At 45.1% G+C, this 26,717-nt stretch overlaps 2 protein-coding genes across 2 annotated transcripts; one reads left to right on the plus strand and one right to left on the minus strand. All coding sequences in view use genetic code 11, as the record gives it.

Moving 5' to 3' along the window:
- Positions 1-391: 391 nt before the first annotated feature.
- EGR_03906 (Valyl-tRNA synthetase) lies at positions 392-9,268 on the plus strand (the record flags this gene model as incomplete). Its single annotated transcript, XM_024493155.1, has 16 exons — positions 392-584; positions 961-1,061; positions 2,349-2,543; positions 2,838-2,935; positions 3,136-3,440; positions 3,981-4,304; positions 4,472-4,833; positions 5,001-5,424; positions 5,462-5,684; positions 5,767-5,989; positions 6,171-6,389; positions 6,489-6,738; positions 7,449-7,807; positions 7,934-8,179; positions 8,496-8,777; positions 9,239-9,268. The coding sequence occupies 16 exons, from the start codon at positions 392-394 to the stop codon at positions 9,266-9,268; spliced, it is 3,834 nt and encodes a 1,277-aa protein (XP_024352427.1).
- A 1,498-nt stretch (positions 9,269-10,766) lies between these two features.
- On the minus strand, positions 10,767-22,371 carry EGR_03907 (Delta-like protein; the record flags this gene model as incomplete). The annotated part of the gene is made up of 8 exons (XM_024493156.1): positions 10,767-11,689; positions 15,057-15,303; positions 16,382-16,563; positions 16,644-16,798; positions 17,471-17,525; positions 18,248-18,595; positions 20,526-20,844; positions 22,246-22,371. The coding sequence occupies 8 exons, from the start codon at positions 22,369-22,371 to the stop codon at positions 10,767-10,769; spliced, it is 2,355 nt and encodes a 784-aa protein (XP_024352428.1).
- Between the last annotated feature and the right edge of the window lie 4,346 nt (positions 22,372-26,717).

Here is a 26,717-nt window from a genome sequence, read left to right on the forward strand (position 1 = left end):
CTATTGCGACGCGGGGGGTGTTCACCTTGGGGAAGTCGCTAGGAGCTAGAGGCATAGAAGTGTGGGTGTAGGGGGGTCGTGACAGATACCCACTGATTCACAGAACTGTCCGTATTTAAGCAAGTTAAAGCAATATACATAGGAGCTCATAATCTTTAGAAAGATATTTCCCTTAAATTGTCATCAGTGTTTTGACCCTGTCACTTCTGGATTAATAGTACTAAAATCTTGCAGACAGAAGTTGTTTTAACGCTTACAATGTGTATTGAACTAATGCATAAGTTTACAAAATGCGGATAATAATTTGTCCAGTCCAAGGTTGATCTTTTGTCAGGCGGGTACTCTGAATCTTGCGGCTTAAACGCGTGGACTTGCAGTGTCGTCCATAAAAATGAAGGAAAAGATTAAGACCCCGTCCCAGCTAAAGAAAGAATCGACGAGACTGGAAAAACTAGCAAGATTTCAGGCCAAACAGGAGAAACTAGCTGGTATGAGAAATATGAAACCCAAAGCCAAACAAGAAAGGGCTGCTGCAAAATCTTTAGTTATCGACGCACCAAGTGTTGATATAAGTGGGAAGAAAGGTGATTACTGTCAACGGTGCTACTTTCTTGTTTGCGTTTATTTGATATTATTCTCAGTCTTGCAGTAGTAAAATGTGCCATTATTTCTCCTAGTAAGATATTTTGGTGAAAACTACACCAGTGGCATTCTCCTTGGATTTCAACATTTTCTATACGGCAAAAACAGAGTTCTACGTACCTATGTCTAGCTTTTGGACAGTAGTCTTATTTCAATATGACGCCGTACATTTAGCCTAAGTCTAGTTTTTGTATGGCATTCTTTGGAACTATGGTGTCCCTGTGACATTAAATTCACACGGTTTTTTTTACACTTATCATGTGACTGCACCTGACCACATATTATTGGTACTGTGTGATATTTTTTGTCATTTTTTAGATGTTTCTGGCAAAATGCCTGAATCCTACTCTCCAAAATATGTCGAAGCTTTGTGGTACGATTGGTGGGAGAAATCGGGTTTTTTTACTCCCGAATACTGGGTTCGTTTGCTACGGATTTGCTATTTCTTAAGGTTAAAAGCATCAGCCTTCGTTTCAACGTTGTTGCAAACTTTCTGGGTTTCACTGTAGTGGGGCTGCTTCGGGTAGCCTCGTTGGATTTCATACATTCCAGATTTTTCTATGAGCGTTGCATACGTGTTGCCGCTATTGCTGTATTCTTAGTATCATTTTTAAGTGGGTAGTAGTAATAACTACTACAATTGGTGGTTACTTCCTACCCCCTCTATTTACGGGGAAAGGGGTACTTAATTTCCATCTGCTCAGTTCAACTACCTTTATTTTTAGTAGCGTTTGCACACTCCAACCGCTGCTCATTATGTTTCATTGACTTTGTAGCGCTAGAATTCTTCATGAAGCATGTATAAAAATAGGTAGACCTCTATCATAAACGTATAGAACAGTTGGTACGCTATTAACACAAATTCTGGAAATAAACATTATGATGGTATCCGAAATCAGTGAATTTTGTAGAGCCTGCATGGATAAGCGCGCTAATTTTGTCATATTATATCAGTCTCGTGCCAGAAGCCTGATAGGTTTGGCTGCTAGTCCTGCTATCTCGCCCTGCGCCCTTAACTTTTGAGGCATCCAGCGCGCGCACTTTATTTCAATAAGCCCATCGTGAGCCTATATTCGAGAAATGAATAAATGTTTTAGGCACGTCACCTGAACCTTGATGGATGGCGTGTTATGTATACATGGAATGTTTGAATTGGGCAACTTTCATGATGATCCGTATGTAGCGAGTCGCTTGGGTCTGAGTGTTTCATGGACCTACTCAGGCGTCCCCTGTGTTTTTTGGGTATTTGCTAGTCTCATTGTCTCTGAAATCCTAATCATCATCTCCTGTTTTTTTGGACGTTCCGAGTTCCCTGATGGTAAGCTCTTTATGCACTATTAATTCAAGCTACTAAAGAGTGGTCTTGAATGGCGCTTTAAAGAGACTATTTCAAATGATATTTAAAACTTGATTTATAAATTACTTTCAGAGGGGCATTTGTATGCGTCTTAGTGATCTGCAAATGCTTAGCATCCTTGCTATCTCACTCTTCATTTGTTTTCAAAGGGGTTAAGGACTTTTAAGCGTCGCAGTCTGATTTCCATGTAATTTCAATTGTAGTGTGTGGCTACCGTCTTTAAAACTCTTATCTACTAGCATGCTGCGAGTATGCTATCACGCTCAGTAACTCCTACCTCCGTTACCTCTCTCTCCCGTTTTTGAAGGGTATAGGGACTCTACATTTCTGTATTTCGTTTACTTTTAAGGCTTCCAGAGGATCCAAAGAAGGGCCGAGGAAAAAATTTGTGATGGTCATTCCACCGCCCAACGTTACGGGCAATCTGCACCTGGGCCATGCGTTGACCAACGCCATTGAGGACGCCATAGTGCGGTGGCACCGAATGCGTGGAACGATTACTGTCTGGGTGCCCGGCTGCGATCACGCCGGCATTGCTACGCAGGTAATTCACTAGACTGTGCGTGAGTGGGGAATCGGGTTCATTATACGTAGGCAGAAGAGGTGGTACACTAGGTGGTGGTGCAAGCTGAACATTTTGTCATCGTTGGAAGTGTCCGAAAAAAAGTCAATTATTTTCAATTACAACCGTATGCGTTCGCGCATTTTCTTATTTACAATACGAAATGTGAAAGAAAACCTATTTGAATATTTGATTTAGCTTTGATCTCTTATTGTATCAGTAGAATCAGGTAATGGCAGAGGAGGGTTGAGTTCGCCTTTTATGGGCGTATTTCAGGTTGTGGTGGAGAAAAAGCTCTGGCGCGATCGACAGGTCACTCGACACGACATCGGACGTGAGGCCTTCGTCAAGGAGGTGTGGAAATGGAAGGAGGAGTGAGTCCAGAGGATTAAAGGACTAGTTACGAAGATCATGCGTTTAAGGCTTTTTACAGCAAATGTCCGTATAACACCAGACACGTTTAAAATAGGTTTTGACCTCTACTGTTCAATCCTCTCCCATCGTTTGCTTGAAGAGTCTCTGTCTCCGATTCATTTATCGCAAAGTTAACGTCAGTTTGTTAACTGTCTGATAGGAAGGGTGAAAATATCTACCACCAGATTCGTGCGCTAGGCAGCTCATGTGACTGGTCTCGAGCCGCTTTCACCATGGACCCACAGCTCTCTTGCGCCGTCACGGAGGCCTTTGTGCGTATGCACGAGGGCGGCCTGATCTACCGCAAGGAGCGGCTGGTCAACTGGTGTTGCACCCTTCAATCCGCCATCTCTGATATCGAGGTGGACAAGGTGGAGCTCACTGGACGCACCGCTTTGTCTGTTCCTGGCTATACCAAACCCGTGGTCTTCGGTGTTCTCACTTCCTTCGCTTATCCTATTGCCAGTTAGTCCCAGTGCTCTTTCTGAAGACCTTCCCTTGTTCAAATGAAGTTAAGAAACTATAAACATGGCGTGGTACTCATATGACGAAACTGTCTTATCAATTTAGAAGTAGATTTGTAACGTGCAGAGGGGTTGAACACCCTTAGCATATGTGACCTTACTAAGGTCCGATGCTACCGGCGTGGTGGTCGAGGTGCAGAGATCGACGGTGATCGAGTTCATTTCAGGCACTGCGCACTGGCCAAGTACTTATTCAGCCATCCAATTCCTAGATATTAGGGCTCATACCTTCTACGTTTTCAGGAAGGTACCTTCCCTGAGTGTGTTGATGAAGGTTAGTCGTGGTGCAAACTCCTAGCTTTTAAGTGCATGCCCTCCCTTCCTTGTTACTGTCAATGGAATCTCCGGCAGCTCCTTCGCAGGCGCGTTTAGCTGTGTTGAAACTCCACTTCAGTGAACTGAAGACAGTTGCACTTTGATTATTTAGATAATCACTTAATCCACCTCGGTCGTGCCAATTTTTCCTCTTTTTTCTTCCTAGACAGTGCTTCGAATGAAGAGATAGTAGTTGCAACCACTCGTCTGGAGACAATGCTGGGCGACACCGGTATTGCCGTGCATCCCGAGGACCCGCGATACTCACATCTGATTGGTCGCTACGCTGTGCATCCGTTTGCAGTGCCAGAACGACGATTGCCCATAATCGCAGACGCCTTTGTGGACCGTGACTTCGGTACGGGTGCTGTCAAACTGACGCCGGCGCACGATCCCACCGACTATGAGGTTGGACGGCGTCACAACCTTCCCTTCCTGACGTGTATTGATGACAATGGGATTATGACCGAGGTTGCTGGACCCTTTGCTGGTACGTTTTCTGGTTTGTCATCTTGCTTCCTTTTTTTCTATCTACAAGGATGAGATATAATACTCCTAGATATTGTGAACCGTCAAATATTAGACGCTAAGGTGGTGCAACTTTTGATTGCAAAGAATCACCCGCTTATTCTATTTGCTTCTCTCTTCTATCGTCAGGAATGAAGCGGTTTGAGGCTCGTCATGCTGTCCACCGCGCTCTATTGGAGCGTGGGCTCTATCGCGGAGAGTCAGAGAACCCCATGGTAGTGCCTCTATGCTCTCGCACTAAGGATATTATCGAGCCGCTGCTCAAGCCCCAGTGGTACGTGCGCTGCACCGAGTTGGCTGCGCGAGCTGTAGAGGAGGTGCGTTGCGGTCGACTAGGCATCACGCCAACAGCATACGTTAACACCTGGTACGCCTGGCTTCGGGATTGTCGTGATTGGTGCATCTCGCGGCAGCTCTGGTGGGGTCACCGCGTACCGGCGTACAGGGTCTCTCTGAGGTCTAGGGATACGGGGGAGTTTCAATCGCTCGATGTGAGTTTTTTTCTTCTCATCTCCTCCTTCTTCTAAGCTCGAAACTCTAAGCGGCTGTTACACCAAAGAAGGCCTAAATACTTGTGCTGGATTGAATCTTCCCAGTATGGAGCAAGATTTGGAGCGTCAAATGTAGTACCGAATCTTGTTTTGTTATCCGAAATCAGGCTTCGAACAACAACTCCTGGGTAGTCGGTCGCAACGAAGCAGAGGCCATGGCCCATGCTAAGGCCCGTTTTCACGTATCTGCTGCCGATGCTGCGACCACCATCCGTCTGGAGCGGGACGAGGATGTCCTAGACACCTGGTTCTCCTCCGCTCTATTCCCCTTCTCCGTCTTTGGATGGCCGGACACCACAGCGCCCGACCTGTCACTCTACTACCCTGGTAGCCTTCTCGAAACCGGACATGACATCCTCTTCTTCTGGGTAGCACGTATGGTCATGGCTGGTCTCTTCCTCACCGACCGTCTGCCATTCACCCAGGTCTACCTCCACGCAATGGTGCGCGATGCCCATGGCAAGAAGATGTCCAAGTCACTGGGCAATGCTATTGACCCAGTAGATGTGATTAATGGCATCTCCTTACCTGGTAGGTACTTATTCTTCCTCACTCTTCCGGTTGATAGATCTGCAGGCAAAACTGTTAAGGGGTAATTTGGATCCCTTGGAGCTGAAGAGGGCGACAGCAGCACAGGCAAAGGACTTTCCCCAAGGCATTCCGGAGTGCGGAACAGATGCGCTGCGGTTTGCTTTGGTTTCATATCCCACTCGCGGGAGGAGCATCAATCTGAATATTATGAGGGTACAAGGATACCGGTTCTTCTGTAACAAGCTGTGGAATGCGGTTAGGTTAGTGTCAAGTCATTTTGCAAGTTTGGAGAAGATGGGTCATCTTTCATGTCTCGATGTTGTGGATGCTTGTTCTCCCCAGATACGCGATGTACCACTGCCTTGGCGAGGACTACACACCGCCAACTTCAGCGTCAGCTCTGGTTCCCACCGCTGCGTCGCTCTCGGGCACTGATCGATGGATCCTCGGACGCCTCGCTTTTGCTGTGGAGGAGAGCAATTCGGGGTTTTCAAACTACGTCTTCCCTCGTGCTACCACTGCTTGCTACAACTTCTGGCTCTACGAGTTCTGTGATGTCTATCTGGTAGGATTCTATTTATTGTTCAAGTCTCGCTTTCTTAAGGGTGGTAGGATCTCAAATCACGTGGGACTAAAAAGGCTCGCACGTTCGCGGTTATTTTCTTACCCTACCCATCATTATCATCAGTAGGCCATTCTGTTGACGAAAATGTACCAAAACATAACAGAATTGTCTTTCCATGCAGGAGTACTCCAAACCACTGGTGAAGTCCACGCAGGGGATGGATTCGAAACGTGCCGGGACGGTTCGTCACATAGTCTATACTTGCCTGGATGTGGGTCTGCGTCTCCTGCATCCCTTCATGCCCTATGTCACAGAGGAGCTCTTCCAGCGTCTGCCTCGTCGAAATCCCACAATCGACCCGCCTTCCATCTGCGTCACCCCTTACCCCAATTTGGAAGAGGTCAATTCTCTCTCCTGTTCCACATATCATCAATGCGTTTAACTGCTTTTCGTGGACATGTGAACTTGTATTATTTTCCAAACTCAATTTCCTTTCAAGGTGTCTAGGTGGAAGACGATTGAGACCTCTGAAGCGGTCGGTTTTCAGCTAGCCTTTAGCCTGGTGCATCGACTACGCTCCCTCTACTCCACCTACAATCTCCGTGTCCGCAGTAATGACATCCCCGAAGCTGCATTGGTCGCTCCGGAGGCTACTCTTTCCGCTCTTTGCGCTGGCACTTTCCTGGATGACCTTGTGGGGCCTCTCGGAAAGTGCCGGGTGGTTGCTACGGCTACGGATAAATCCCAGAGTGCGTAGCCTTCCATGCTCTGCCTTCTCTCTGCTGTTCGCTGTGCTTATCCACCTCGATGGGGCTCTGGTCGCTGTTGAATTGATAGTTGGAGATAGTTTGCCTTGCCTAACTTAAAGTATCACTGGTTTTCACATCGTGGGACTTTTACTCGCCAGTGGAGCCGCAGATGCTTTGGTGCTCGCCTTAAAACTACTTTTCGATTTTAAGGAGAACTTTTATTTCGCATCATCCTTTGATGGCTAGATAGTCTTCCATAGTGAGGACATTCAGCATTCTAATTGGTAGTTTTGATTTGTGACCTCGTGAGGGAGCAGCGAAGCGATTGTGAATGCGGTTCTGCTCTTATCCTCTAAGCATTAAGTCTCAGTCCTTATGTGCACTTATGCTAATGTCCCTCATGATGTCGCTATGGGATAACTTAGGTGTTGCCTTAGTGGCAGAGTTGGCAAACCTATTCCATGAGAACAACAATGCTGATCTTGATGGTGAAAAACTGTGCTTGTTAATTTTCTACTCTGAGTGGCTCTATCTGTGGAATCTCACTAGTAGAAGAGTTTTTAAAATTGCATCGACCATTGACGATTGTTTTACATTCACTGTGGCTATTAAGACATCAGGATCGGATTTTAACGGCGGATGCACGGCCACCGATGAAAGACGGAGTCGAATGAACTTCCTCCGACTCCCGTCGATATTTCTCTTTGTAGTTAACACCTCTGGCTGCATAATGATGACAGTGTCAGAAATAGACGCGCACGTCGTTCAGTCACCAGTCGGTGATGAGTCAGCGGAGGTGGAGCCCGAAGCGGAGGAGGGAGTAGAGAAAGAGTTGGAGAAATCGGCTTCTGCAGCAGTAGGGGCGATGATTTCGGAGGGCAATTCGGTGGCCACTTGCCAGCTTTACCTCCGACTCGTTGGACGTATCGATGCGAGGGCTGAGAAGGTGAGAGCAGAGCAGCGATTGGCTCAAATCTGCAAATCCATCACGACCCTGGAGGAGGCACGGGCACGCCCCCAATACGCACAAAAGGTGCCACTAGCTAAACAGACTTTGGATGCACAGAAGGTAAGTTGAAATCTTTCGGCTTGTGAAGAGGAGAACTTCAACAGTTAAAAAATATAGGATTGGCTGAAGGGCTGGGTCTCCTCTCAAAGCCGACTTAATTCCTCTCTTTCTTTCTTTTCTCCATAGCTTCAGACACTCCAGGTTGAGTTAAACGCATTAGCCGAGGTGATTGAAAGCCTTCGTTCACTGGATGTGGCGGTGACGCCGGCATTGACAGGGATACCATCGGCTACAACATTGGTGGAAGAACATCCTCTGCTCCGCCTGATCTGGCTCTGCTTTGGCACCGATGGTGCCACCATTCCTACTGATCTCTTCGATCTACAGGCACAGTTAGAGGCGGCTTCCGGGAACGTACTTCGCCACGCTGAGGTGCGCGTTCGTTAATTGGTTGATGTCGCCTACATGCTAAGTCACTAGGAGATTGTCAAACTTCAAGTAAGACCCAGAAAATAATTGGAACAAAATTTTACAGCTTGTCATAGTCGCTTTGGTGGCCGGAATTCGAGGAAGCACCTTGAGAGGGAGTTTTTTAAATCCCGTCTGCAGTTCGGTTGGTGCTGGCTGAAGCGCTGATTTGGGAGGGAATAATCTGACTCTGTTGCTCGATTCTATTCGAGTTCCTTGTTTTCAACCCAGGTGATTGACACCGTTGACCATTCGCTACTTATTTGTCCCTCTCATAAAGCCAGCCACGGTCGCCAAGACTAAGCAACTAATCAGCTGGAGTCTATCACTTCTGTCCCAAGGAAAGGGGAAGAATAGAGACAAGAGGCTAGATGACTGGTGTTCTTTCTGTGAGCATCTCGTAGACAGCGGGCACACCTTCCTCGCGGATGATCATCTCGGATCTGCGGACATTGTCGTTGCCTTCGTCGCTCATCGCCTCGGCATCATCTTTACTTCTCCCACTGCGCGTCGCTGGCTTCGTTCAATTTACCAGCATCACCTTCTGAGGACCAATCAAAAGGTAGAGACCTCTATCTATTCTCCAGAGGGCATTGGTCAGTGCTGCACCTCTTCTTCCCCTTGTGTTTGCTCAATGGTTCAGGGTTTTCCTTTAACAATAGTCCCTTGTTAGTAAAAAGTACACGACTGGATAAGATCGCAGTAATAACTGCTAAACTGGAGTTTTGCTTCAATCTGGTGTTGTAGTGTTAGGACCAGTGTCAACTCACATTCCAATCGATCTTGACCGAGCGGTAGTGACGGACGCTGGACGCGGGTGGACGAAGACAAGGGGCGATAACCCGTGTTAGTAGTAAAACTAGTGAGTCCAAATCAGTGGCCGACCAGCATTTGGCCGTGGTACTCGGTATATGAGCCAATAGTCTCCAAACTTGCTGGATGACAGCTAATGAATCGTACTTCGTCTGCTTTGATTCTTATCACTCATGATTATTTAAAATAATGTATTTTTTCTTGTTTTAGATCGAGGAATTTCTGAAGACGGTGGACTAAAATACCTCCATTGTTGGTAGACAAATAAGCCGCCTGTTCTGTAATAATATGGGCTTCTTTATATGGATTTAAGCATTTTTGTAAGGAGATATCAGGTAGGCTTCATTGTTGCTGTGAAATAGAATACGAATGTAATTGTAGTTTCATTTCACGAAGAGACATTGATGCTAGCTGTCTTGGATGGCCTATTTTCAGGCTAGTCGGGTCTGCGGATAATGCGGGAACAGTTTGGAGAATGAGCCAACAGGGAGGAGTTTCCACAGCGGTTAGTGCCAACTGTCGGGATGTGTTTGGCCCTTCACAATCCAGACGAGGCGCGACGATACCGTTGCTCCACCCACATGTGTTCGTATGAGCCAGCTTGAAGCGGTTGTTTCTGGCAGGCTTGCGTAGTGTGTTGGTCATCGTTGTGAGATGAGAAAATCCAGCTTGTGGTAGTCTGTTGCAGCTGTCTGTTGATTAGTTGTCTGTAGTTCTCCCCATGTCTGGACTGCTTGTCGATTCTAGACCTGTGGGTCGGATAGCGTCTTCAGGGATGAATCAGGTGCTTATGGACAATATCATTAGGATTTCAAGCGTATGAAATTTCCTAAAGTGAAATGACATGTGCTGTTGAACTGCTTGAGTCAGTATTTTTGAATGGTTCCCGTCACAAAACGACTCTGTGATTGGACAGATGGTGCAAAAAACCAAAGAACAAGTTAAACGGTCGGCAGGGTTACATCGAGCCAATGAGCGCAGTATGGTGATTTATGGCTCGCACAAGAAGCCCCGTTTCGGTGGACAATTTTTATCTTGATCACTATTGAACTATCTATGGAGATGTCGCTATCATCACTAATATGAATCACTGCATTACTCCACGAATCACGCTTCACACTACTGGAAGCTTTTTCCCTTGGTTCGTTAGTGATAAAACTATTCCCGGATTTGGATGTCTTGGCACGTCTACAGCACTAGTTCTTATGCTTTGCTGGCTTTTTCTTCGTCCATTCGTATTTACTCATCCGTCTCCTATCCGGCCATCCATCTATTTGTCCATCCCGTATCCACTCATCCATCCATTCGTGTTTATCCATTCATCTACCTAATCCATTTGTCCATCTCATATCCATAAATCCATCTATCAAATCCGTTAATCCCATATCTATTCATCCATTCGTCCAATTGTTAGATAGGAGACCGTCTTTTTCACAGAGCGAAATAAGTATGCTTAAAGGTATATAAACAGGCGGATTGCGATGTTGTGAGATAGTCACACAGACACACCTCGTTTGTGTACAAAGAGGAGATGTTAGCTGTTGTTGCTGTTGTGGTTAAAAAAGTAGGATTCACATGCACACACACAAGCACTCCTTGGGTTCCACGCAGTAAGGTTGTCGGCCAAGAGGGAGGGGGGATGGAGGAGGCGAAGACAAAGAATGGAGACCAGGGTCCCACGAGCCATTTGTACAGGTTTGAATGCACTACAGATGTGTACGCGTGCATGTGGGGCAAGCTATGACTGACTGGAGTCCTTTTTCCCAGTCTCCACCTTGCCCTGGACCAAATCCTCGTAAGGCGGCGGCGGCGGTGTCTGACACGCATACACAATAGCGTGGTGGTGCACCGAGGGTCCGCACAGAGGAACAATGTGCTGTGAGGTGATCATTGGCGACGGCGCTGCCAGGTCGTAGATAAGGGGCTTTCCGGCACAGAGCCTTTCCTTCCCGGGCGCTATTGTCTTCGGTGCCTCACTGAAGAGTGTTTTATGCCTTGTCAGGGTATCTCCTGAGGTACAAATCAACAGCGGTTCTGGCATTGCACTGGAATTCCAGTAGACAGAACCAGGTTGAGTTGGTGGAACAGGTCTCTGTAGCTCCTCAAATAAGGATTTTTTGTGCCACCAGATTTTTCGACGCCGCAGAAAGAGGAGAGAAGTGAAGATGAGGAGGGAAACGAGAACGATGATGGAAGCAACGACAGCACAACGAATGATAACGAAAGTGTTTGGCCAGATGATTTCATTATCCTCTTCACCGCATGCAGAGGTACAGGTCGGTGAGGAAGGAGGCGGAGGGGAGGAGGAGGAGGAGGAAAAGGTGACAAGAGTAGCGTTGTGGACAGGAACATTGCAATTACGACCGGTCCAGCCGGGAGTACAGAGACACTCGTAGGTGCCAGGACGGTCACGGCAGGCTGCACCATTCTTACAGATGGGTGTAGTACACTCGTTTACATTCTGACGGCATGTGGGACCCGTCCATCCCAGAGGACAACGACATTCCACGTGGTGTGCGCGGTCAACACACTGACCTCCATTAGCACAGGGCAGATGCTGACATACTGAGTCGTTGAGCTCACAGTGACGGCCACGGTAACCAGACAGGCAGACACATTGATAGCCATCACTGTCCTGAGCCAGTTCCACGCACTTTCCGCCTAGAAGGGATATCGAATTTGGCGATCGAAAGTTTGGAATACCGTCTTGGGGTGGCATTTGGAATATCACCCATACGGAAGCAACCCATCTCATTTGCGCCCTTCAGAAGTGATATTGCAAGGTGAAGAGTCAATAAAGTGGGATGGTTTTGAAGTTTGCATTTAATCGCTTCAGTGTTCTCAGGCTTCAAATGGTTATGGATGCTGGAACTCGACCAAACACGATAAGTTGGTAACTACTACTAGTCAACTAATCAGTAGCACGGTTAACAGCTCTTTCCAAAAAGGAATGAGTTTGCAGCTGTCCACTGGTAGAACACGTTTTGCCTTTAGGAATCCGGAAAAAGCCCTGCTTTGGCTACTTCAGTGTGTATCCCATCCATCTTATCGTGCGATTGTTCAGTGTTAATGCTCAGAAAATGTATTTATCGACTTCAGCTCGGGGATGTCAAGCATCAAGGGCGATTAGGAAGAGATGAACGAGGATAAGGTAGCATCTTTTCCTTGCCATCTGGAAGTGCGTCATGAGTGAGCTTTGAGAATTGTTAAAAAAATATAACTTTCTTTCGACTCATTGACAAGTCGTGACTGTTCCCCAGGAAGCAGATTTCTTGCACACCTAGTTGCATCGAGTAGTGCAGATAGTGAGGAAGATAGATGTCGGCCGTGGTTGTTTAGGCTTCAGCAGGTGGCCAAACCCTAGTGAGCAATTCCATTGCTACTTCAGACTGGGTGGTGAATTGATGGTCGCCAATAAAGTGGCAGTACTTTTGTATGTTGAACGAAAGTTGCGATGAAAAGGCCACTTCCCATCGCATTTCATTTGACAAAAATCATTCTGAAACCGTCATAGATGACTAAAGTGTAGAACAATTTCAGAATCCTTCGAGGTCAACGGCATCTCCTGTTAACGCACGTAAGTATCCCCATCTGTCTGGCTTCCACGACGACTTCTCTGTTGGTGGATCTATAGACTAATCGTTTCAGCACTCACGTTGAACCTCACCAATGCTTCTTCTTGACACGTTCTTCTCCATTCATTCTCCTAATCAGTCCCGTTGTGACTCCCGCCTCCTCACTACGAAGGGCAAACAGTCACCCCAAACGAGATACACTCGTCTTTGAGAACTGCCTCCTTTACCTCCAGAATCACATTCCACAACACCTTCTTCAAGTGCCCAAATGGGGACACTTTCGAGGAAGGGATCCTATCTCCAGCCTTGGAACTCAATTAGTTAGGTGGTTAATTAGGCTCAAGGCGACGAGGTTTAAACCAGGACTTCCGGTTAAAGGGTTCACAACTAGGGGTGGGTGTTAGAGGACACCACAAAGCGTGCCTCACCGATGACATAACGACGCAGATCTACCCACGCTTTATGGTGCGTGGGCAGGGCTTGTAAACAATGACATCTCTACCATGGACGTACCCACCATTCACATGAAGTCATCACAGTTAATTAGGCCAAACACCTCACCAGATTTACTGTCCACCTGACCACAGGCAGCATTAGAAAGGGCAAATACTGGGTGGGGCATCAGTCTGATGGTAAGTTTTGTTAACCAACAAGAAAAGATGCCTCCTGCAGCTCGAATTGTTTGTCCATAGAAGGTGTAACATTTCAGGGTAGGGCACCGTCAAACTAACCTCAATCAACGGAAGGCTGGATATTTTGTGGACGTAGTTAATGACGTCTTTATGGAGATCTAAATGTGGATTCCTACTCTGGTGAAATGCTGTGCACTTAATGGCTGATCAAGTCAGAATACATGGAAACGGGTTTGCCACTCTACTCGAGGGGTAAGAGAGTAGAACGTTAACTTAATACAGACAGATGGACAAATCACCAGCACACCATGTCAGAATACAAGTCTTATTTGCGGAAGAAAGTGACAGATTTCACAACTAATTGAAGTTAAAACTAAGCCCGCTAAAAGGTTTGGGCGAAGGGGTCAGAGAGGAGGTGCGATGAAAGGTGAGAATCATCGGAAGTGCGTCATGTAAAACGTTTCTTTTATGAAATATTGAGGTAATATACAACCTCAAACTCCTCCCGGCAAACCAAAGAAAGGTACCTTTCAAAATTTTGTTGTTATTTTAGCTTAGTATGTATTCTAGTGCTTATTTACAAATTTTGAAATCATCATTACATATGTACGACACACGTTCACTAACTGTAGTGCCAACAGTTTGAGCAGCAAACAAGACAACAAGCACATTGTCCACAGTTGGAGGGTGGGCGAATTGAATAGAACGTATTGTTGAGATCCGGTGTGGTGGTTCCTCCCCCCAGATTAACCAGGCAACCCGTTAAGAATCCATATCCTGCTTCAATGTATTCCACATTGCTTTCACACTTTTCCGTACTTTCTGTCCAGTCATCGGTAACTCATGGATGATTTTTGTGATTTTAAAATAAAAACACCTAACATCCCGAAGTTAGCAATCAAGGTACCTCGATGTTTGCATTGGCAAAATTACATTATTTGTTGTCGAGGTCACACCTCATCAATGCACGATGCTCAGGTCATTTGAACACCTCCGTTCCGATTGACCAGTTCCATCCCCGAAAGTATTGTGACAAACCAGAGGCGACTACACCAAATTGGTCCTAACTCGGTCAGCACCACAATCCCGTAGTTCACCATTTGGAGGCACTCATTCAAGAGGTGAATGGACTTGTGTCCCATGTGAACCAGTTTCCTTCTGCCTTCTCCCTCTCCCACGACACTGCACCGCTATTGTCCCAGTATAGCAAGGAATCATTGAGAGTACGCAATGCTTCAAGCACTGAACCCATTTGCATTACATGAGATAAAGTAGGGCAATAAAGTAGAACTTTCTTTTGGCAAGACGTCACCTCGCAGGCGATATTTGATGGCTTGATAAGAGTACACCACTCACATGCGAATTTTGGCCACCATCTACCCGCCCCCACATAGACTACCTTTGATCTTGCTGCTACTTTCTGTGAGTGTGGTATTTGCTCTTTGGTTATTGCCCCTTCCCTGTTTTTCTATCTGCCCATCTACCCACTCATTTCCCAATTGCCTTATCTTGTTGTGTCCAACTTCAAGAGGTTGTACACTGATGAAACTTGATGATACTGTCACTTTGACAGCCATTCTCTCTTTAGCCATTGTAGCTAGGTTACAAGATAGGAACGCATTCACTACCACTGTCGGATCTCTGCATGGCCCAGCTTCCCTTATCTGAACCCGCATTGCACACGTGGATGTCGTGTGGTCCGGTCTGCTACAGTTAATGACGGCCAGGCAAATCATTTCGTCTGGCCTATGGATTAGATGAGTCGGACACGGTAAAATGTATGCAGAGGAATCTTCCTTGAGAATTATGCAGTAAACTCACCATGTAGGCAGGGCCGTGCATCACACCGACGAATCTTCCGTTCGCAGTTCATGCCACTCAGTCCAGGCTGACATTCACAACGGAAGTTGATGGCCACCTTGGTTGATTGAAGGTCGCTTTCCGAGGTATTTTTAACGGGTATGCAAACAGAGTTATTGCCTTGACAGGGATTTTGCCAACACTCGGTCTGGTCAAACTGACAATTTGAGCCGTAGAATCCGTCAAAGCAAGCGCAATTCCCATTCGTCTTTAACAAATAAAAACTTGTTTAAATGTGCTATTTTATAACAGCATATACTGCCTGCCCAGTGTAATAGTAATTGGTACCATTTTGAAGCTGGGTGAAAGTTGAAGTCAGACAGGGATTGTGGTGTTTGTAATAAATGGCTGCTTTATATTTATTTTTTTTTCCGCATGGTGTTTTAATGGGAAATGTATGCACATATTCAGCCTAGCACTTCACTGGTACATACAAAGCAGATTCGTCTATGAGCAGACCACACGTTTTGCATGATAACTAATGATGAGATGATAAACTAGGGGTCACCGCTGCCTAATCGCCAATTACGATCTTAGATCGTCTCTGAATAGTTTGTGCCACCTAATCAAATGTCTTATGAGGTCTGAGCGGCTGACTGTCCCACCACTGTACCCTTAGAATCCTCTGGAGGTGCAAGTAGATGACACCTGGGCTGAGGCCTTTACGTTTTCGATCACAACACACTGTTCCACACTCGCCAGCATTTTCATTGTTGCCTACCGTCTGAATTAACGACGCGTGAAGCGAACTCGACCATGGTATGTGGTAGCAAGGAGCACGCCTACCCCACGTAGCATGAGTTGTAACACCATAAGTCCCGATTTGACACTAACACCCGTCGAAGTTATTACCTGTTCACTTTGATTTTTTGTTGTAAAGACATTGTATCAGTACTTTTTTTCTTCCATACTTTGATGTCTGCTTTTCATAAGGGCATCGTTGGGCATACCGTGACAGATACTACCCTTATCAGACACTGCAAGTTCTGCTTTGGTAGGGTTGTCTGGATACCCCCTCTTCATGCATGGTAATCCATATGTGGTCAAAGCGTCGCTAGTAACCACTTCTGTGCTTTGCAAAGAACTCCAGCTCTATTGCTTGTCTTTCTAATTACAAAAGCTGGCGTCACTAAGCTTAGCTATTCATTCGTTCTTAAGATTGATGACAAATGAACTCAAACCCTGTGAGGAGGGCTAATTAGAGTCTTTTGAACGCGTGGAAGATTCAAGCCAATTTTGTGCTGTTTTACACAATAAAATGCAAAAATATTAATTGCATAACTAACTTGACAAATGCCATGGCCGCTGCACCGATGGACTCGACAGTCTTGGTTTGAAGTCTCACAATGGTAGCCCTCATAACCCAGTGGACATTGACAGGCGTAACCGGGTGAAGTCTCTGTTGGTGTATTGTGACAAACTCCATCGTTTAGACAGGTGTCAGGGTGGTTTGAGCAAAACTGGGTGTCTACAGGAGGAAAGAGACGGAAAATGTGTCATTTTCTGTATCAAATGGGATGCAAACATCTAGAGAAAGAGAAGACGTACCGACTGTACAGAGCATGCCACTCCAGCCGGGTTGGCATTCACAGGTGAAGGGCTCGTGCTGACCAAGAGTCCAGTTGAACTTGCAGGTGCCATGACCACAGCCTGGAAAGGGGATGCAGTGGTTGCAGGCCTCGCCCTCCCAACCTTCTCGACATCTAAATAGCGGGAGAAGTTAATAAGAGAAATTCCAAAATTTGAAGGAAAGAGTAATGACCAGATAATGCCCGATTAACTCTCCCTAGTGGATCTTACTCGGTGGGTACGTCCCTTGATGACCATCCCATCCATGGTGACTCCCATCCACCACCACAAAAGTTATTCAACATTCGCCTAGTTGGTGGAACATTTGTTGCCAACTGATCGAGGGAAAAGTGATGAATCATTCTGTTGGAATGATAGACACAGCCATTCAAGACCACTTCCGACTCCGATACTTTAGCATACAATGAGTCCAAAGGCAAGGGTCAGCTTTTGACCAGCGTAGAAAAGTTGAGTGTATCAATGTATTGAATGGAAATTCTGACAAGTTAGGGCAGAATTTTATGGACCTAATTACTGCACCAACGAGGTCTAAAGATATCAATTTACCCAGGAATCTAAAAGAGCCTCAAAAATATGTCATTCCTTGAGCCCCGCCATGGAGGTAAGAGCGAAGTAAGTCGTCCTAGGATGACATATCCTCTCCTCCCAAAGTGTTCCTATTGTATCCCAAACGTCAGACCTCAAGGTCATGGCATTACCTGGACATCAACAATGCAAAATTTGTATAAAAGAACCCGATTAGTATCGAAGCATATTTTGAAGAAGAAAACAGTGTAATGGCCTACTTGCAAACTCCAGGCGAGTCGCAGGTGCCATGGAGACAGCCGTTTTTGCAGAGAGCTGAAATGAAACAGTGAAAAGAGGTTGGTGTAATGTTTTTTTTGGGAGACTATAGTAGGGCACACTACTCCACATCGCAACATAGAACAGGACAGAGAGATAGAAAGGCATCTGGTTCAGACACGCCTGTAAAGCACAAGCGACGCTCCTCTTTATTGTCGTAGCTCTATTTCAGAGCGTTGACTATCTACGAATCATGAGTCAATGTTGGAGTTGAAGTGAGACACGTTTCCTTTGACTACAGATTGTTGGGCCTATGTGGTGGTCAATCCCAACCACAACTACGGGGTATATACTTCGGTTTCCAAGGATAGCTGATGTTACTGGAGCGAGTACAACGGACTGTAATCAAAGAGCACCACTAAAGAAGCCTGGAAGCTTCTTCTGAATTGACATCCAGATCTCAGCCATTCCTCAATGGTTATGTGTAAAAAGGCACTAAATTTTAAAGCCAAAAGGATTAAGTCTTATGGGCTTAAAGCCATCTGTGCGGATTCGCTCAGCATGGAATCCATTTTGATTTGCCACCATTATACTTCCAGGCTACTCCCTCCATTCACTAAGAAAGTTTGAGATAAAAGAAACAACTATTGCTTTTAAAACCATTCCATTACATCACGAGCGGGGATGATGGCTATCACAGGGCAGTTGGTATTCGTATTGAGTTACAAAAAAACACATCCAAGATAACGTTATCCGGGCACATCGGAACCATTTCTCACCTTCATTGCACTGACTGCCACGCCATCCAGGCAGACATACAATTCGTCCATCCTTTGGATCACACTTGTAATGCCCCAGGAGGGAGTCTCGAGGCGAACAGTAGCGTTCGCACGCCTCACCATAATAATCAGGGGGACAGGCGAAGCGGTAGGAGAGGGTAAGACGAATATGGGGGTTTGGTTCTGCAGCGCTTTGCAGGGTCTGCGTAGTCCACACGTTTCGAGGACGTCCCTTGATGAGGAGCGGTTGTAACCGTGTCAGAAGTATTGCATCTGTAGAGGGTTGAGGAAGTGAGAGGAGTGTACTGAATACGGAGGAGATTGTGGAACGGAAAGGCAGTTGCTCACCTTCAACAGGGCTTAGATGAAACAACAATATGTGTAATTGAAGAGGGCCCTAAAAGAGCATCAAAATTCGTTGTTAGCATGAATATACCACTAATGAATGCTGAGCAATATCAGTCAGCCAGAAAGTGGCATAGGTTTTTTAAAATCACTTTACAAGTACCCCCAACCCCGATCCTCAAGTTTTAGAAAAAGGCTTTTTTAGTTCAGAGTAATTATAGATGGAAACTACTTAAAATCAGGTATTTGTTTAACAGTACTTGCAAAGGACTATCATTTATAATTACCATAGCTTTTTGCGAGAGAAAACTATTTTATTCAATAAGGAATACCAAAAATGGATAATTCCAAATCATTTATCATCAAGAGTCTCGCAGAATGGCGAAATCTGAGCCGTCAGTTGGGGAGCAAAGCAAAAGAAGTAGGCATGCCTCTCCGATCTGATTGGTGGCTGATACAAAGGTGGCTTCTGTGCCACCTTGGGATTGCTACTTTAAGAAAACTTAACGAACCGCCTTCCTTTTTTAGCGCATTGTCAGACAATAAGGACAGGAGTTCTTCCATCAAGATCAGTTTCTGGTGAGACTTTCTTCCACATAAAAACGAATCTTCTTTCAGTAAGAAATGGTCCAATTCGATGTATCTTCTTTCTGTCAAAAATGTATATTTTCAAAAGTCTGTAAGAAAACTTAGATATTCCAGCAGGCCATGCAACAAATCTGGGCTACCAGATTGATTTGAGTAGCCCACACCTTCATTTCATGTATGGTATTCCTCCCTCCGTACTACCGCCCTCAACTAGCAGCAGCCCGTTGGGCAAGGTAGGCTGAAGAATGGCCACAAACAAAGATGTCACCTTAAATTCCAAACCTTGGGGAGCAATAGTGGCGCGAGTGGGTAGGCGGGGTTTAAATTACCACCACACAGAGAAGAAATTTGATATGGCGATTAGATGGAACCCTTGAGTTCCAGATTGCGCCCCACATCGATCTTATTCAATCGATTCTGTAATCTTGCAGCCATGTAAACCACTTTCGGCCCCTTAATTTTATTGCTTTTTTACTTTTGGGGGACGCTAATAAGTTGCAAGTAGTAAGCACTGAGGTTTCTTGTTAGCTTAATGAGTAATTCGCTTTCTTGCTTCGAGCATACCCCCAAGAGTCTTATATTTGCTTGCATTCTCTAAACTGCCTCCCGCTTAATGTTACCTCAAAAGCACACCTAGCTAATACATTAAAAATGCCGCCTTTAACATTTATATTGTTAAAATACACGCTAAAGGCACTTGAGGTGACAAGTTTAAGAGCACAATTTTGTCTTGTAACACCTTTAAAACATTAATTATGTTTTGTAGAGAGCTTAACAGGCATCCTTAATGCTTTGAAGATTAGTTGCTTACTGGATAGAAAGGTGATAGAAGATGGCTGAATCCGCAGCGGATATCAACAGAGAGGTCATAAAAATTATGCCGGCCTTTGGTCTTCTTCTTAACACCACAATTAAAAATGGAACAAGATTCACAGTGAACAAGCCCTAACCTACATCTTTTCAGAATTTAAAAAGGATAACTAGGTGATACCCTCCCAGATACCGCAGAGGGTAGAATAGCCCAAACTGACGACTGGGTGGTATTTAAACGGCAATGGGGCGAAAAGGAGGAACAACCTCAGGGCATGACTATAAGGAGCTCTTTAAGTTAATGTGTGCCTCAGTAACCGGATTTTGTTGGCAAGCTAGTATCTTTCCACAAAGCGGACAGGCGTGGGGGTTTACCCTCGCCAAAGAACATGGCTCGCATTCAACCCATCTCTTCTACGAATTAGTAATAAAGTGACCACCTGAATTGTACGGCTCTTAACATCCACGAAGTACTACAACATACTTTGCTTAATTAACCTAAAACAAAAGTATAATGGGGAGTCATTAGCCCAACTCGCCTCCATTTTCGCATATAGATTGATACAAAAGTCCAGGGTGGAGTTGTAGAGTTTTCCATTGGTGAAAACGACACCAGTTCGGAAGACTGAAGCCTTGGCAGTGGTTGAAGTGGTGGTGGAGGTGACGGTGGTAGCATTGGGCATTTTGCCTGCGGGTTGGAGATCAACTTCGAGCAGGATGCGACACTGGGCAGAGCAGAGGTCCGGAGGGATCCATGTTCCCGGAAGGCAGCAAGAGGAGAGGTTCATCGAACCCTGTGAAGGCAGCTTCAAATCTGCCACATGGAACTCAAAGAGGTTGCGAATCTTTGGATTCTGCAAAGTAGAAAATGCCGTATTCTGATTGGTCGGCTTTTTGGATGCTTTAAGGTCAGTTCATGGCACAGTTACATTGTGACCGTATAATGAATATCCGAATATTTTGAAGAAAAACTAAGGTGTTTTTCTGATTTAAAAGTTAGCAATAGCGGCGAATGAGTAGTGTCCTAAAAGACAGATTTATAATCAAGATGTATCTCTAAGTTTTATGCTTCCGTATCCGATTGACGCGAAAATATTCCTAACGCTATAAACAATCTCGAAGCGCAATTGCAAATTAGAATGCTTTTCCCCGTTCATTTTCTAGCAAAGGTGGGGTCTATTATTTCCTTAAAAAGCGGGAATGTTATATGACCTCTAGGGCAAAGATTTTAAGAAATGATGCTTCAAATCCCTCAAATCTGTTTTCTCCTATTATTCACTTGATTTATTTGTAGCTTCTTAAAGTGATTATATAATCGACATGTTGGGGTCTAAAAGTGGCTAAAATTCACTAAAAAGGGAATGTATAGAAGGCGTAGACAAACAAAGGAAACTGACTCCGCTATTTTCCACCTTTCAAGGTGTTGAATAGAATCCTAGTGCTTAAAAAAGATGAGCTCGTGCCTCTTTTACCAGTTTGGAAAGGAATTCTTATTCCTTACGTTCCAAATGGATTTGAGACTCGAAATGCACTTGCAAAGTAAGAAAATTCGCCGAGGAAAACTGCTATTAGAAACAACAACTTTGCGGATGAAGGGAGTCAATAAGAAAGGCCCAAGTCTTAAAGACCCACGATTAATTCCTTCTAGCATATTTGATCGCCTAGGAGCGGTGCACCATGACACCTGGTTACCACGTTCGCTACAAGCATAACCCCTGTGTGCCTCTACACCAGTTTATGGAGTCTGTGATGACACAAAATCTGGGTGAGCTTCAAGCCATAAAATTGATGCATGGTGTTCTTAGTCTGGAAGCAGTTACGGTTTTGGTTTCGAGACACCTACTGAATTAGCCAACTCGGTTGTGCGTATGGGAGATGATTTTGCCCTCCAACCTTGGCAATAAGCGTATCAAACGGTCATGGATAAGGGCAAATGAGACCTTCTGTAAAGTGCTTAAAATCCCCAGAAAAATGCTTGGTTAAAGTCATGAGCAAGTGGCTGGCCCGTTGTCCCCTGGTTCTGCTCCACCCTACCCACGTTGCGCTTAATAACTCATGTCTCATTTCCCCCGAAAGTACACCCTTTCTAAAAGGCGAAATGTCACAAAATTGTAACCACCACCAAAACACAGTCATTCTTGCTCTTTCTGAACTAGTCGCGTCGGCATTACTGGTGGCGGTCATGGCCAGTGGACGTGAGCGACACAAATCACATCAATTTACAAGTAGCAAGGCGTGGCCATATTAGCCCTAACTTGAAAGAGAAAGAAGGGGGTCGCGTAGTCGCCGTTAGTCAGGCGGACCGAACACCCAGCAGACTTTCGATACACAGCACGCTCTGGACGCCTCTTTTTAGCCAACCTCGGTTTGTCAATCCGCATGCACACACACAGTCTTGTGCGTATGTGTGGGGCGTGTAATCATTGCCATATTTTGTTACATTTCGCACTTCGGGCGTTTGTGGTCAGATTTATGCGTTAGACCACAGAAACTTGAAAATTTAGCATTCTTGTCTTCGTCTAACCCCCAACCTCGTATAAAAGAAAGGGGAGGAGTCGGGCGGGCCTCCATTCGAGGCAACAAGGCACGTCTACCACTAAAACAGAAAGAAATCCAGTCCGTCCGTGATTTTGGACTTAGCGCAACGTCCTCTATAAATTGGAGGCAATATCTTTCGAGGTCATTGCAAGCCACATGAATAAATAAGCCCACATGCAATAAATTCCACCTTCACCCCTCCTCCCCATGTAATGTGAGAGTTTGATATTCGGTCTGAGCAATTTTCAGCATGAGGGAAAGACTGTCTCCCTTTCATCCAAGTAAGGTTGCGAAACATGGGGTGGAAGGGGAAACAGCGGAAGGTGGTAAATAACGCAGTTGCATCGCAAACGGCTAGGCCACTCTCACAACGCGGCGAGGAGCGATGGGAAGGTTTACTGTCTCTCAGACATTCCTACCGAGTCTTGTTCACAATGCCCCCGAGTTATGGCAACGTTTTGTGACAGAGGAATATATTTGTCAAAAAAATAATTACTTTGACTGATAAGGATTTGGGCGTTTTTCTAGAAAAAAATGATAACAAACCTTTCAGATGAGTGAGAGCTGAGACCGTGGAGTCCGTGTTGAAGGTGGTTGAAGAATTCTCTTGAATTCCACTTTTTTTTAGGATTAGTTTGATTTATTTTTGGGTTTACCTTTTTAAAGACAAAAGAGGTATTTCATTTAAAGATGTCATTGGCCGCTGAGGTGATAAACTGAAGATCACGAAGATGCCACACCGCAAGACGAACTAACCAATAGGGGATGGTATTACTTCATGACAGGTCATGGAGGAGAGTACTCTACTCTTTCGTCGGACGGTAGCTAGAAGGCCTCTTAATTGCTAAATATGCTAGAAGATTACTAATCATTACCTTCCTTTATCTAAGAATTAATGTGGATGCAGTTCAACCACCTTGACCCTTTTCGGACCTCCTTTTTTCTGAATTAGGGGACCCCTTTGATTGGCATCAAGTAGACCCCACCACAGGTCAAGTTGAAGACGCTTCCAATGGTTTAATTGCCAGTGTTGTTTTTATTTACCAAAACTATTTTTTTTTTGAGGTTCATTTTTGCCTCCAGTAGGAGGTATCAATGGAGCGGATAAAATTGTTACTTGTGAGGTGGGTTTGGGAATGGCCTAGGGTAGAACGTTACTTGACATCGGGGAAATGTTACTTCCCACCAAAATTTTAAATTAAGAAATAAAAGCCCAGTGTATTTAAACTGCCTCCAAAGGGCGTGTGTATTCTAAATTTGAACCAAATATTTTATTTAGTTAGTTTGACAACTTCTTTACCTCCACAGCTGTAGAATAATTACGGACGATAAAATAATTGTTTCCTTTTAAAGGCTTTCGTCCTTCAGGCGAGGGAAGCATAAAACATTTCAACTATGGAACATTTCAAGTTCCAAGGGCACTTCTGAACCTTGGCCCGTGGTGTTGAAAACAGAAAAAGTTTTCCATGAAGCTCACCTTTGAGAGGCATTATTTGCTCTTGCCCTAGGAACTGGAGTGTGGCACCAGAATATATTCTCTTCCGAACTTGATTTACTTTTAATTTAAAAAACTCCAAATATGATAAAAATTTGTCTGGATTTTAGAAAATAATCCGCAAGGTCTGTGATGAAAAATACGGCAGAAGATTTCAATGCAACGGTTTCTCGAAGCTGACCAATCCCAGCTAGACGTTCTTTCGAAGGGTCGTAAGGTACTTGAATTAAGAAGCTTTTCTGCAAGCTGCTCATTAAACCTCATGCTATGAGATGGTGGCGAGAGAGGAAAATCCTTCCATTCGCCCTAGGTCCTCAATAAAATCGGATGGGTAGAGTACTTTGACCCTGACCATCGATAACTGTACCTTGACTACTACTGGATGGCCGTCGTCACATACATTGCTCTCACTGCAATAAATCTGAATTTTAGATCTGTTGGTAAGCATTTACTCATTGAAAGTGATTCTGCCGTCCCTGAAACTGAAATGCCTCTGAGGCGCTCTTCAACCCAGCTCTAAGGATGATACCCAGGCGCTTTTAGCCACAGTTTCAAATAGTCTGCCCTATCAGATGAAGTTTTATGCAGCTATTAAGACCAGACCAGGAGAAGAAACATCGTACGGCAGAAGTGTGCATCACAGCGTCAGCGCTAGCAGAAGGAGGAGTTAGAGGCTGTGAGAACGCACCTGTGCGTGCGTGCGTGCAGTTTGTGGAGAGCTAGGCACAAGCTAGACGGGAATAGGGACAGATACGTCCTGTGGGAACACATTTGTGGGTCATAATGTAAACACACACACACATACACACTAGCCAAATTCACCTACACAAGTGACCGAGAGACGAGGTAAGGCTACTGATAGGTCCACCCCATTGACAAGTGTCAATCAGATGGTGGAGAACGGAGGCACCGATGTGAATGGGGGGCTGAAAGCAATCATTGGCCATTCCTCTCTCTCTCTTGCTCTCTGTCCTGCTCAGACACAAATTATTGTCATGGCCTTTGGTACATGTAATTCGAATCGTCACTAAGCCATATCCCCGTCCTCCACATGCATGAATCAGAAGTTCCGAGCCTTTAACAGGGATTGAAATACAATAAACCTCTTTGTAAATGTCCCATTTGCCCCTTATTAAAGTGACAGGCCTCACCTAAGCGGAAAAGCCGACTTTTTTTTACGACTGAGGAGCAATGAAATCCACCTAGCTTTCCTTTTAGTTTTGGTCTCCCCTCTAAGCTTACTCATGGGATGTCCTATGCCCTGATGACGATGCACGCCGTTTCAGTTAAATGGGTGGAATGAAATTTTCACACTAAAGAAAATCGCCACTAGTAGCCCAGTTTCAGACAGCCCTCTCTATGCCTCAGCAACTAGTCGGAACGTCTTAGTCGACACACTAGACCGGCAGTTTGCAGCGGCTATGGCCCAATTCGAGGGGATTTTTAATGAAATAGAGCTCTCGAGTGTCATGAGGTGACATCCTGTCATCATCGATCGGGAGAGGGTAAGGGCCGCCCATGGTTTGAGTCATCACCATCAGGGAGGCTGTGGGGGGCACTTCAAAAATACCTCAGGCCATTAATCATAGTGGCAGACTGCCTCTTCTTCTATTTCACCTTCGCCTACTTTGTCACTTCTTTACTAAGGAGCCAAATTTGTGTAGGGTAAGGTGAAGTGAGCGATGCTAACAAGTGAAGAAGACGGATGTGATGTTTTTAGAGGCGAACAGGAAAAAGGAAACCAGGCACTGCTGGAGCGCCGATACACGTCTGGACGTTGGTTGGAATGGAATTGAGGCGGGTTACAAAAAGTAATTCTTCCCTACTCTTTGTATGTCCGAATAAAGGGATTTTCAGTGACCTAAGGCCGAATCTATCGCTCAACTTGCTTGCTGCCGCGGTCTTGGAGAAAAGTGGAGCATCACAGCTATGGACACGAAATCAACTGTCACCAATTTCTTTGACTCACAAACTAACAAGTAGCCAGCGTCGATTTCAAACACCACCAATTTGCCTACGGCGCCTTTAGCGCACCCACGACTATCACCAAACGATAAAAACCGTGCGTCACAGATGTGTGACACCGGTAGTGGACGTTGCAAATAAATTATTCCAGTATATAAGTGAACAAAAGATTTCAAAACGTTTTTTGTAATTTGGGCTTAAAATTGAAGGAAACTATATTTACAGAAAGGTGGTATCCTCACAAGTGCCTTTTCCCTCTACTGTGGATAGCCGCAAGTTGATTTCAACAGGATAATTCTTTGATTTAGAGGAGTTTCACTTATTTCATTAAGTATCAAGTAAAAAGCCAATGATGGCAAATGTTTACATCTGTCCGCTGTCTCATTTTTAAGACTAGAATATGGACATTTGAGAAATCCCAAATAGGGATCAGATACGACCAATTCCCCAGGAAGAAGGGACACATGCGGGTGATGGATACGACCAGGTAAACAAATAAAGTGAGACTCTAGCATTAAAAGTCGCCCAACCTAATTTCTGACTCTTGGGCATGGCTCTATTTTGGATCAGTTGACCTAACTTATTAGGTGACTTCTGTAACCCAATATGAGCGAATGCCAAGCACAGGCACCGATTATCGGAGGGATTAAGAAGGTCTAATGACTTCAGTACCCTCAGTCGGAGGATTAAACAGCAACCCTCAACACATAAGATAGGACTGTTGCCCCA

Source organism: Echinococcus granulosus (assembly GCF_000524195.1).
Source record: "Echinococcus granulosus chromosome Unknown EG_S00022, whole genome shotgun sequence".
Classification (NCBI taxonomy): Eukaryota; Metazoa; Platyhelminthes; class Cestoda; order Cyclophyllidea; family Taeniidae; genus Echinococcus; species Echinococcus granulosus.